The sequence below is a fragment of the Bufo gargarizans genome, chromosome 2 (assembly GCF_014858855.1).
Source record: "Bufo gargarizans isolate SCDJY-AF-19 chromosome 2, ASM1485885v1, whole genome shotgun sequence".
Lineage (NCBI taxonomy): Eukaryota > Metazoa > Chordata > Amphibia > Anura > Bufonidae > Bufo > Bufo gargarizans.
The window spans coordinates 140,906,981-140,920,514 of NC_058081.1; the positions used below are offsets into that span (position 1 = coordinate 140,906,981).

Sequence of the window (13,534 nt, forward strand, 5' to 3'; positions counted from 1 at the left end):
ATTATATTGATGGGTATATACCAGTGATGCCCAACCTACGGTCCGTGGGCTAAATCCGGCCCGCGAAGCTGTGTCATGCGGCCCGTGCAGTGACCCACATTCATCAGCGCAGTGAGCGCTGCCTGTGCCTGAAATGACCAATATCAAAGCTCCTTACAGCAAGGAGCCTTGTTATTGGTTGGTATGGGCGCGCGCCGGAGCCATACAGGTCCTGCAGCAGGGGAAGTCGGCGGTAGCTGGAAGGAGGGGCCGGCTACCAGGGTGGCTGTTGTAAGGAGAGCGGGGCGTGCTGCTGGAGGACCTTGGGAAACATGACAGGGCCGCTGGAGAGGTAAGGAGCCGTAGACTCATGCGACACACTATGGCTCAATTTTCAAACGGATCCGTCCCCCATTGACTTTCAATGTAAAGTCTGGACGGATCCGTCTAAGGCTACTTTAACACTTAGAATTTTTTTTACAATATAATGCAGACGGATCTGTTCTGAACGGATCCACCGTCTGCATTATATGAGTGGTATGGTTTGTATGGTTAACGTCTGCAATGGTTTAGTAGCTCATTATAGTCATCTCTGGGCTACACCATGCCCAGTACTATCTTATCTAAGACCATTCTTCCCATTCTACCACAAATTATATAATTACAATGAATCCTCATGAACATGGCAAAGCCTGCATAGAGGCACATGGCGTCCCCCGAGCTCCCGTACTCCGTAATTATTCAAACGCTTCTGTAATAAAAGCATGTGATGAAATCTCACCTTGATATTCATGATCCCCAGTGAAAAATCTCAAATTGCTGTTGCTGAGATTGAAGCATTACTTGTAACTGTCTTCACCTCTTGTAAAGCGTTACTACCCTCCTCCCGTCACCCCACTAGTGATCCTGCTCCCCCCTCTTCCTCCTGTCACCCCACTAGTGATCCTGCTCCCCCCCCTTCCTCCTGTCACCCCACTAGTGATCCTGCTCCCCCCTCTTCCTCCTGTCACCCCACTAGTGATCCTGCTCCCCCCTCTTCCTCCTGTCACCCCACTAGTGATCCTGCTCCCCCCTCTTCCTCCTGTCACCCCACTAGTGATCCTGCTCCCCCCTCTTCCTCCTGTCACCCCACTAGTGATCCTGCTCCCCCCTCTTCCTCCTGTCACCCCACTAGTGATCCTGCTCCCCCCTCTTCCTCCTGTCACCCCACTAGTGATCCTGCTCCCCCCTCTTCCTCCTGTCACCCCACTAGTGACCCTGCTCCCCCCTCTTCCTCCTGTCACCCCACTAGTGACCCTGCTCCCCCCTAGTGATCCTGCTCCCCCCTCCTCCTATCACCCCACTAGTGATCCTGCTCCCCCCTCTTCCTCCTGTCACTCCACAGGGAAGATGCTGAACAGACTCCACCGACTAAAACTGATGCATTTTTTTTCCGGTATTGATCTCCTATGACGGAACTCAATACCGGAAAACTAACGCTAGTGTGAAAGTACCCTTAGGGAGCAGTTAGACACTGCCCCTACACGATCCCTACTGCACCCCAACTTCTTGTGTTCTTTTCTGTGGAATCACACATGCTGTTTTCAACCCTTTTTTTTAGCCAAACCCAGAGGAGGATCCGGCCGGGAGAAGTGTAAGTTTTTCCTTTATATTTCCCATATCTGTCAAATCCATTTCTAGACAGGATTGTACCAGCACGGCCCGGCCAGCAGCAGTATATTACCATGCACCAGTGACTCCAGGGAAGGCAGTGCTGAAATGTTCCACTTCGTTATCTTATTTCATTGCATTGCTGTCTAATTGATAAATAAATGTAGCATTTATATAATGGATCCTAAATGGCATCTGTCAGCAGTTTTGATCATGCTAAACTGCTCACTGAACTAGCTAGTAGCTGGGGAGAGCTGTACAAGTAAACCTTTTGTGGAGTTTTTATTATTAGGAGTAATCTGAAGATGAACTTTTATTCTGCCAGGTTCTGCTCCTGCAAGTGGTCTTCTGGTTGGATGCTACAGCTGTCACTCAGAGCAGAGTGCTCTGCCCTGCACCTATCTAGTGCTGTCAGCAGTTTAGAATGGGCAAAACTGCAGGCAGAAGGCTGGGTTCACACATGACTGATTAGCTGTGGAATTTCTGCAGCAGCAGCAGCAAAAAAAAAAAAAAAAAACACACAACACACGCATCAAAGGCGAATGCACACGCTGCAGATTCTTGTTGCAGTAAAGCTGCATATTAGACTCAGTGTCATTCTTTGCTTTGAAAAAGGGTAAAATCTGCAATGAAAACTGCAGGATAAATTGACATGCTGATTGCTGTGGATTTCAAATCAGCAATTTTCTGCTACTTTTTTTTACACAGCATGTGGATGAGAATTCTCAAATTCTTATCCACTGTGCTAGCTCTGTACAATGCTGCGGATTGGCCGCAGATTGTGACTAAAGGGGTTTTCCAGGAATCCAATATCGATCAAATACCAATCAATCAGCTGCTGGCTCTGGCCTCTTCATCAGTCACATGGCCTGTGTGCAGCTTAGGGATGACTTTTTTGTTGTTGTTTTTTTTTAAACACATTTCTAGATCCGTAACTTTTTCCTGTTGATGTAGCTGTATGAAGGCTTGTATTTTTCAGGTTGAGGTGTAAGTTTGTATTGGCCCAATTTTACATATAATTTACCTTATTTGAGGAGGGATGGAAAACATCCCGACACCATGAATCATACGGTTTAAATAATGTATTACTCGCTTTTACAATTTAAAAATATATATATATTTTTTCCCCCCCATCTGTCAAACACCTTCAATGCAGCAGTTGCTAAATACCATGTCATCTAAGGGGTTAAGTAGCTTGGATGGGAGATGATTCCGAGCCCTGGCACAGCTATATATTCCAAATGGCACCACAGCTCCCACGTGCCATTCCTTAGACTCATTACTGCAGTCAGAACACTGCAACTGGGGCGTAAGAGTACCTTTTGGTCCAGGAAAGGGTTAAGATAGCCTTTCTAGATGAAGTGGTTGGTCTCCAGCAGTATTATGGGAGGCTCTGTATATACATAGGGGTGAATGTGACTTGATGGTGTACATGACAGTATACAGCGCTGTGCATGTGTCATCACCATCCTATGTTACATCCCCCAGTATAGCACATGACATACCGGTGAATCCCTATTCAGGGCTGGAAGAATGGAAATGTGGTCAGCGGGAAAAGGAGGGGGGGGGGGGGCACGAATCATTCACAAACAAGAGGGATACAAGAATAACCGAGCTTCCTTCCATGAAAAGCCAAGCACATCCTATTAACGTCAGTGAAACAATTACTCATACCTATGGGACCTGAAGACAAAGTCATGGGAATGCTGCGCTACTAATCACCTCCCGGCACCTAAATGCACGTGGCATCGATGGGCACGTGGCTTTAAAACTTGCCAGATGGGAACGTAAAATGTTATTCAAAAACTGCCTCATCTTTTCTTAAGGGGGTTCTCCGGGCTTTTACGGCAACCCAGCTTGCTTCAAGAGGACCTGTCACCGCTCCTGACATGCCTGCTTTAATAGCTTCATGCATTCCCATGTAATACCAATTCTGGAGCCTCTATTCTTATGGCTCTATGATGTGCCCTTCCCTTATTATTCCTGCTAGAAGTTATAAATGAATTGTTAGCAGTCTGCACGTCAGGACTGGTGACAGGTCCTCTTTAATGCTTACCCATCCCTTGCGCTGCCAATGCCACCGTCTGTGACCTGCTGGCCCTTTCACCAGGGTCCTGACCGGAAGTGTACCCTTGTTCACCTGTAGAATAGTAAATTAAGTTGATCACACTTTTGGTCCCAGGTGAAGAACCTGCAGCCCATGTAGCGCAGGGCAGGCGGTGGCATTGGCAGCACGACGGACAGACAAGTATTAGCCGAGTTGTCTTTATTTCGCAGGGCTGAAGAAGGCATCAGGTTCTTGAACAGCCTGGAGAAACCCGGTTAACCACCTGACTGCTTTGCCCGAGTCCAGCTCCGGCAGTGGGAGAAGTAGCTAACTGGAGGGGGGAGGGCTGCTTCCGATGCTGCTATGTCATGCAACTGGTCTTGTTTGATAGCTGACAGTCCAAGCTTTCAGACAATACAAGAACAGCACCAATATGTCCAGCACAGGGGAAGATATCACTGATGGAAATCGGGATACTGTGAATGCAGCTGAAAGTATACATTCACACAACCATATGCGTTTTGCGGTCCACAAATTGCAGAACCAAAAAAAAAAAGACATGGATGACGTCCCGTATGGCATACGTTTTTTTTGGGGGGCTGATCCATTGTAACAATGCCTATCGTTGTTAGCAAGATGGACAAGAATAGGACATGTTCTATCTTTTTTGCGGGGCTACGGAACGGACATACAGATAGCACACCGTGTGCTGTCTGCATTTTTTTTTTTGCAGACCTACTGAAATGAACGGGTCCGCATCCTATCCGCAAAAAATTGGAATGGACACTGAAACAAAATACGTTTGTGTGAATGCACCCATAGGTGGTTAAAACTGCTTTCACCGATTCCTGGGTTCTTAGCAGCATGTGCTGACCGTCTAATGTGAATGGGTTCCAGAGTTCCACTCTCCACTGATTCCCATGGTGCCAACCTGCCCTATTCTTACCCCTGCAGAGAAAGAGCACACATTCCCATACCTCAATGTTATATCTGCAGGCCTGCCCTTATCTAATGTCAATATTTGCTTTAAGGAATACAACCAATGGACGCCAAGTAAACAGAATGGATTAACCAAATCATGTGACCCATAGGACGTTCCCCAAGAACATAAGGCAGCCCCCTTGGCATCACCCTAGTATGGCTCTGAACACAAGGACAACGGTCAGTATTATTATATTTGCCAACTTATTCGTTTGTCCTTTTAGGGCAGGCATGTGGACATTATAGAGGGGGTCCCCTCCCAGGACCCTCCGCTATAATGCCAAAACGGAGGGTTGCTCAGTACGAGTAGCTCCTGTTCTGGGGGACACTACCTGTCCTTGTAGTAGAACAATGGCAACATTCATCTGAATGGCCGCCAAGTAATACTGGGGAGAAATGTCTGGCTTTTCCTTGAGAGGGGGACCTGGGGCGATCACCTGGCTGCTGCATTTTTAAAGGGTTTTCTCTAATAAGACAACCCATTAAGAAGTTTTGCTAGAGCATGCTAAATCATTACAAAATGCTGTACATTAGGTTTTCTGTAAGCTGGCAGCCACATTTTGGCAGATGTAATATACCACACCATTTTTTTCAGTTTGTTATATAGAGATGCCTGGAGGTGTATAAACCCCAATTTAAATGAGCCTGGTTTCCATCCACGGGCTACATGTAGGTGCGAGGCCTGGGCCATATCAGCCAGTCTTGAGTGGGACTGGCAGACTCCTCCTATTGCAAGCATGGTTACATGCTGGAGGTAACTGGTGAGTTGTCTGTCAGTCGGACCTCACGCTCCTGTAATTTGCCCACTGGCCCCTGGTATTGACCACATGGCTCAGGTAGGCGAGTGTTAGGACCCGAGCTACTTGAGAAACCTTGGAGCGGTGCTCGGGCTCAGACATGTCCTCCACAGTAGGATATGTTGGCTAATCTCTCAATTTTAACATCAGTTTGAGGATTTAATAAGTCTGCAGAGTGCACCTGTCTTTGCTATAATTATATTAAAGGGAACCTGTCACCGGGATTTTGTGTATAGAGCTGAGGACATGGGCTGCTAGATGGCCGCTGGCAGATCCGCAATACCCAGTCCCCATAGCTCTGTGTGCTTTTATTGTGTAAAAAAACCGTTTTGATACATATGCAAATTAACCTGAGATGAGTCCTGTCCCTGACTCATCTCACGTACAGGACTCTGTTAATTTGCATATGTATCAAATCGATTTTTTTACAGAATAAAAGCACACAGAGCTATGGGGACTGGGTATTGCGGATGTGCTAGGGGCCATCTAGCAACCCATGTCCTTAGCTCTATACACAAAATCCCGGTGACAGGTTCCCTTTAAGATGTAATATACACAGCACATACCGCCCTCTCCATAAAGCCTGCTACCTGCGCACGGGTGCGCGCTGTCTGGCAGAAAATCTGCACACATTTTCAGGCGGATATCTGTGGTTCATGATCACGTTATTTGCAGTTTTGTGGCAGATTTGATGCGATTTTGCCACAGATGTCACCCTTGCATTGAGAAGGGTAAAATCCACACGAAAGAACGGCACAAAGAATTGACATGCAGCAGATCAACTTCCGCATGGAACGAAAAAGCAAAGTCTACACGAGAGGTCTAATCCCCTGCACTGGTCCGTGATGAGGTCCAAACACCACCCTTCAAATCTAAGGGTCCATGAAAAACACTGACGGCAACCACAGGCTGTGTGCAGGAGGAGGATTGAGGGAACCTTAGGGGGCCTGCTCACAATGCAGATTATGTCTGGAAAACCCTCAGTTCAGTACCAGTAAAATGTATGAGATTGGATAAATCTCACGTACACTGCGCTTGTTTTCTTCTACTACTTTCACACTTGCGGCAGAGTGACCCGGCAAGCAGTCCCGCCGCCGGGATCCGGCAATCTGCATGCAAACGGACAGCATTTGTAAATGGATCCGGATCACAAATGCATTGCAAGAACTGATCCGTCTCTCCGTTTGTCATACGGACAAATGGATCAGTTTCTATTGCTTTTTTTCACATCTTTACCGGTCTGCGCATGCGCAGACCAGAAGGACGAATCTGGCATTGCAGTATTTTTAATGCCGGATCTGGCACTAATACATTTCAATGTAAATTAAAGCCTGATCCGGCATTCCAGCAACCGATTCGGAATTTAGGACGGAGATAATACTGCAGCATTTCCTCCATTCAAAACGCTGTTTAGCGATTGAACTCATCAGTTCTTTTCCGGTATTGAGCCCCTAGGATGGAACGCTATGCCGGAAAAGAAAAAACGCTAGTGTGAAAGTGCCCTTAGATTCAGCAATTCACCTGCGTGCAGAATGCCAACTGTTGTGTTTTCTTGGGTGGATTTCACAAATAAAAATGCAATAAATAGTGTGAATTTAGGGATGAGCCATAACAAGGTGGTGAACAAAAATATAATCTTAGTAATGGACATTAACAGCGCCTCTCTTATCTGCTGTCATCGGACCCGACACGGCCCTGTGGTATCAGAGCATGCCAATATTACAAACCTGAGCTGCTACGCATGCAGTCCTGTTATGTGCCCACAGAGTGCCAGTCACCCAACCGTCGTAATATGTAAGGCCCTGCTCACACTGTGCAGCTTTGGGGGGACACCTGCAGCATGAGACGGTAGTGACACCAGGGCTCATACGCATCATACGCATTAGGCTACTTTCACACTAGCGTTCAGAGCGGATCCGTTCTGAACGGATCCGTCTGCATTATATTGTATAAAATTTTCTAAGTGTGAAAGTAGCCTGAGCGGATCCGTCCAGACTTTTACATTGAAAGTCAATGGTGGACGGATCCGTTTGAAGATTGAGCCACAGTGTGTCATATTCAAACGGATCCGTCCCCATTGACTTACATTGTAAGTCTGGACGGATCCGCACGCCTCCGCACGGCCAGGCGGACACTCGAACGCTGCAAGCAGCGCTCAGGTGTCCGCCTGCTGAGCGGAGCGGAGGCCGAACGCTGCCAGACTGATGCATTCTGAGCGGATCCGCGTCCACTCAGAATGCATTAGGGCTGGACGGAAGCGTTCAGGTCCGCTTGTGAGCCCCTTCAAACAGAACTCACAAGCGGAGCCCCGAACGCAAGTGTGAAAGTAGCCTAATGCGATCTGCAAATCACAGACACCGTTCGTGTTGCATCTGTTTTGTTTTTTTTGGCACACCCCTTGATTTCAATGGGTCTGAAGTGCGCGTGTTGCAGTGAAGTATAGAACATGTCCTATCTTTACCGGAGAGGCCGCATGGTACCATCGCCTCTGAGTGGCCACGCCACAAGAGATAGGACATCCTATACTTTGACACAACATGCAGACCACGGACTCCTTGAAGTCAACGGGTCCGCACCATGATGTAGCCTGCACGTGGCTTGTATCCATGTTTTGCAAAGCACTTACTTATAGTCGTGTGAATGCACCCTTAGGGAGGAGTGGAGAAAAACCGGTTAGCATTAAACTAGAGGCGCTGCGGACTAGAGAGCAGACTATGGGGATACCATTATTACTCTGTAGGGTGCAGTGTGGCCAGCAGTAACGTGAATATTATACGATCTGAGAAGACACAGATATCCCCTAGGCCTGGGGTCCACAACTTTCAGCCATCCAGCTGTGCAACTACAACTCCCAGCACACACACTTACTAAGCTGCCCTTGTTAATCCTGTAAAAGTGAAAGGAGGATTCTGGGGATTGTAGTTTCAGAAAGCTGAAGGTTGCTGATCCCTGACCTAGAACAGGGCGGTCTGTGGTGACAAGACAAGGAATTCCCTCTTGAGGAACGTGGCCTGTGGTATCCTGTCATTACAACCCAGCATCCTCCAGACCAGTGATGTTTGTGATGACATCACTATGGGCTGGAGGACTCATCAGTATCCCAGCGAGGCCTGTGGTGATGACCCGATTATTGGGAGAGGGGCTACTAGTATGCCAGAACCAGTGAGGTCTTTAATGACATGACTATTGGGGGAAGTCTACCAGTATCCCTGGACTGGTGCCGCCTGTGATTACACGGCTATTAGGAAAGCTAACATCTTCGAAGTGTTTCCTGGGCCTTGATGAAGCGTGGCCTGAGGGGACATTAGCACTAGTCCCTGGGACCATCAGTATCCCAGGACCAGTGAGAAATGTGATGAAATTACTACCAGGAGGTCTACCACTATCCCTGGAGCAGTGAGGCCTGTGGTGATGACATGACTATGGGGAGAGGGCCTACCAGCATCTCAGGACCAATTATGTCTGATGACATGACTACTGGGAGGGGGAAGGGTTTACCAGTGTCCCAGTACCATCAATGCCTGTGAAGACATCACTATTTGGGGGGGATGGGGGGTGTCTACCAGTATACCCGAACCAGTGAGGCCTTTGTTGACATGACTATTGGTGAAGTCTTCCACTATCCCAGGACTAAAGAGGCCTATGATGAGGTGACATTACCACCGGTGCCCTACCATCATCCCAGGAGCAGTGCCATTACTACGTACCGTGTCCTCAGGGCGTGCCAGGCCGCCTCGATGTCCGCGTACAGGTTCTTCTCGCTGGGCTTGCCGCTGCTCACGCCGTAGCCGGAGTAGTCGTAGGAGAAGACGTTGCAGTTGATCCTGGAGCCCAGGCCGATGTAGAAGCTGCACATCTGGCCCAGGTCCACGGCGTTCCCGTGAGAGAAGAGCAGCGTGTACCGGCTCCCGGGGGCGCAGCGCACGAACATGCAGCCCAGGCAGCTGCCCCGGTCCGTCCTCCAGCGGAACACCTCCACCGCGTCCAGCTCCCGCTGCGAGTACTGCCAGTCCGCCCTCTCCGTCAGGTGCAGGCTGCAGGGCGGAGGAGGACAGGCCGCAGGCTCGCTCTGCTCGTCCCCCTGCGCCGCGGCCTGGCTCGGGGCCCCCTCTGTCTCCCGTACCGTGTATGTGGGCTCCGGGGGCAGGAAGGCCAGCTTGGCAGCGATCCGGCTCGGGCATGGCGGGCAGCAGAAGAGCCAGCATAGCTCCCCAAGAGAGAAGCCGTTCATCCTCGGTCCCTGCTCTGGCATTGGGGCGACCCGGGCCTGCGGGTGATGAGCGAGTACCTGAGGACGGAGCACCCGAGCACGGCACCGGGCCTGCAGCGCCTAGTAACTAGCGGCTCATCTGCCTGCTACTCGAGCCCGGCCTAGCAGCTGCTTCCGGGAGAGCACGGGAAAACCGAGGCCGAGGAGCGATGGAGGAGTGCTGCCCCCTAGCATGGCGGAGAGAGAAGGGCAGGCAGGGGGAGGGGCAGGCGGAGACGTCACTGCAGTGCTGCAGGTGGTCGTACTGTGTGGTCTCCATGACAGACCCCGGCATCTGATGTGTATGGGAAAGTGTCAGGACTCTCACCATTGGGAGGCGATGTATTATCCCAAACAGCACAATACTCCTCCCGCCCTGGATATGTATGAGCACTGGGGTCCGACCCAGTATATGTATGAGCACTGGGGTCCGACCCAGTATATGTATGAGCACTGGGGTCCGACCCAATATATGTATGTGTACTGGGGTCCGACCCAGTATATGTATGTGCACTGGGGTCCGACCCAGTATATGTATGAGCACTGGGGTCCGACCCAGTATATGTATGAGCACTGGGGTCCGACCCAGTATATGTATGAGCACTGGGGTCCGACCCAGTATATGTATGAGCACTGGGGTCCGACCCAATATATGTATGTGTACTGGGGTCCGACCCAGTATATGTATGTGCACTGGGGTCCGACCCAGTATATGTATGAGCACTGGGGTCCGACCCAGTGTATGTATGAGCACTGGGGTCCGACCCAGTATATGTATGTGCACTGGGGTCCGACCCAGTATATGTATGTGCCTGGGGTCCGACCCAGTATATGTATGTGCACTGGGGTCCGACCCAGTATATGTATGTGCACTGGGGTCCGACCCAGTATATGTATGAGCACTGGGGTCCGACCCAGTATATATATGAGCACTGGGGTCCGACCCAGTATATGTATGTGCACTGGGGTCCGACCCAGTATATGTATGTGCACTGGGGTCCGACCCAGTATATGTATGAACACTGGGGTCCGACCCAGTATATGTATGAGCACTGGGGTCCGACCCAGTATATGTATGTGCACTGGGGTCCGACCCAGTATATGTATGTGCACTGGGGTCCGACCCAGTATATGTATGAGCACTGGGGTCCGACCCAGTATATGTATGTGCACTGGGGTCCGACCCAGTATATGTATGAGCACTGGGGTCCGACCCAGTATATGTATGAGCACTGGGGTCCGACCCAGTATATGTATGAGCACTGGGGTCCGACCCAGTATATGTATGAGCACTGGGGTCCGACCCAGTATATGTATGTGCACTGGGGTCCGACCCAGTATATGTATGTGCACTGGGGTCCGACCCAGTATATGTATGAGCACTGGGGTCCGACCCAGTATATGTATGTGCACTGGGGTCCGACCCAGTATATGTATGTGCACTGGGGTCCGACCCAGTATATGTATGTGCACTGGGGTCCGACCCAGTATATGTATGAGCACTGGGGTCCGACCCAGTATATGTATGTGCACTGGGGTCCGACCCAGTATATGTATGAGCACTGGGGTCCGACCCAGTATATGTATGAGCACTGGGGTCCGACCCAGTATATGTATGAGCACTGGGGTCCGACCCAGTATATGTATGAGCACTGGGGTCCGACCCAGTATATGTATGAGCACTGGGGTCCGACCCAGTATATGTATGTGCACTGGGGTCCGACCCAGTATATGTATGTGCACTGGGGTCCGACCCAGTATATGTATGTGCACTGGGCAGGGCCGGATTAAGAGCATCATGGGCCTGGTGCCGAAGATTTTAATGGGCCTTTTTTTTAAAAAACTTTTGAAAACGCAACGCAGAGCAATTTTTTATAACACAAATAAAGTGCATCTGTCATATGTTTTATGCATATTCAATCACCAGCATAGCTGAATAGATGTTGATGTAGCGATTCCTTGCATACTTTTTTTGAATCTGTTATTTAGTCTTTACTTAGCTTAAAAAAAATAAAAAAAAATACATTTTAGGTAAAACACTTATGGGGGCCCAGAGTGTCAAAAGAGGTGTGGTAGGGGGTCCTCTGTGCCCTCCAGACCGTAACACCAACGGCTCACTTGACAGCAACGTGTTGAGATCCTGTGCATGTGCCCCAGTAGATGCCCTCAGTGTCCCCCATAAATTGCCAGAATAAAATACCCCTTCTTAGTGCCCCCCGTAGATGACCCCATAGTTCTCCTCTCCCCCCACAGTACCCACTATAATGTGTCCCAGTATAAAATGCTACTGTACAGAGCCCCCCATATAAAATACCTCTTCTTTGTGGCCTCAGTAGATGCCCCTATAGTGCCCACCAATAATGTGCCAGTAAAAAGTGCCCCCAAGAATGTGCCAGTAATAAGTGCCCCCAATAATGTGCCAGTAATAAGTTCCCCCATAGATGCCCCCTAATAATGTGCCCCCTAATAATGTGCCCCCATAGATGCCCCCCATTCATGTGCCAGTAACAAGAGCCCCGCAATCATGTGCCAGTATTAAGAGCCCCCCAATCATGTGCCAGTATCAAGAGCCCCCCAATCATGTGCCAGTATTAAGAGCCCCCCCAATCATGTGCCAGTAACAAGAGCTCCCCTATTATGTGCCAGTAACAAGAGGACCCCTAATCATGTGCCAGTAACAAGAGGACCCCTAATCATGTGCCAGTAACAAGAGCCCCCCCATCATGTGCCAGTAACAAGAGCCCCCCCAATCATGTGCCAGTATCAAGAGCCCCCCAATCATGTGCCAGTATCAAGAGCCGCCCCAATCATGTGCCAGTAATAAGAGCCCCCATCATGTGTTAGCTCTTGTTGGAATGGAAAAGAACTGTACAAGAAAGATGGTTTGCATCTTTCTCTCAAGGGAACGAATGTCCTCGGTGAACAGTTCCAAGTATTTGCTAAGAAGCATTTAAACTAGGAAAGGGGGGCAAAAGAGTGATAATCCAGCAGTCCAACTGCCCCCCGGAACAATGCCAGAAGAGGCCAGTAGCGCAAAGGTTAAGAAATGACAAGCTCGGAGTCTTGTCTACAAATGCTCGCAGTCTAGGGAATAAGATCAATGAACTTGAGGCTATAATGGCATCTGAGAATATAGTTGTAGTGGCTGTTACTGAGACGTGGTTCAAGGGGAGTAATGACTGGGATATATCAATACCAGGGTTCTCTCTATACAGGAAAGACAGAGAAGGCAAGAAGGGGGGAGAGGTGGCCCTGTATGTGAAAGATAGCATAAAATCTAATTTGATACAAGTTAGTGAGAACAATTTAGAGTCAGTTTGGGATACCTTGCAGCTTGATAATCATAAGGTAACTCGTGTAGGTGTGATATATAGACCACCTAGCTAAGTCAAAGAATTAGATGATCTACTAGTTGAGGAAATGGCTAAAATGACATTGAAGGGGGAAGTTATCATTATGGGAGACTTCAATCTTCCAGATGTAAACTGGAAAACCAAAATAGCTAGTTCTGACAGGAGTACAGATATTCTAAATTCCCTACTGGGATTATCTCTACAGCAAGTAGTGGAGGAGCCAACACGGAAGGAGGGCATTTTTGATTTAGTATTCACAAATGGGAATTTGGTATCTGATATTACTGTAGGGGAAAGCTTGGGATCTAGTGATCACCAGTCAGTGTGGTTTACTATAAGTACAGTGACTGAGTCACACCACACAAAAACAAAAGTTTTAGATTTTAGAAAAACTGACTTTTCTAAAATTAGATTAGTGGTATACGAGTCCCTATCAGACTGGAACAGTTTCATTGGAGTCCAGGAGAATGATAAGTGC

General features: G+C 48.9%; 1 protein-coding gene across 1 annotated transcript in view; it reads right to left on the reverse strand.

Moving 5' to 3' along the window:
- The window catches only part of ABHD17C (abhydrolase domain containing 17C, depalmitoylase), a 36,675-nt gene extending 26,763 nt beyond the window's left edge, over positions 1-9,912 (reverse strand). Inside the window, exon 1 of the mRNA XM_044279526.1 lies at positions 9,162-9,912. Coding sequence (XP_044135461.1) covers positions 9,162-9,706 — 545 coding nt within the window. The 5' untranslated portion in view covers positions 9,707-9,912. The remainder of the gene's footprint in view (positions 1-9,161) is intronic.
- Positions 9,913-13,534: the final 3,622 nt, after the last annotated feature.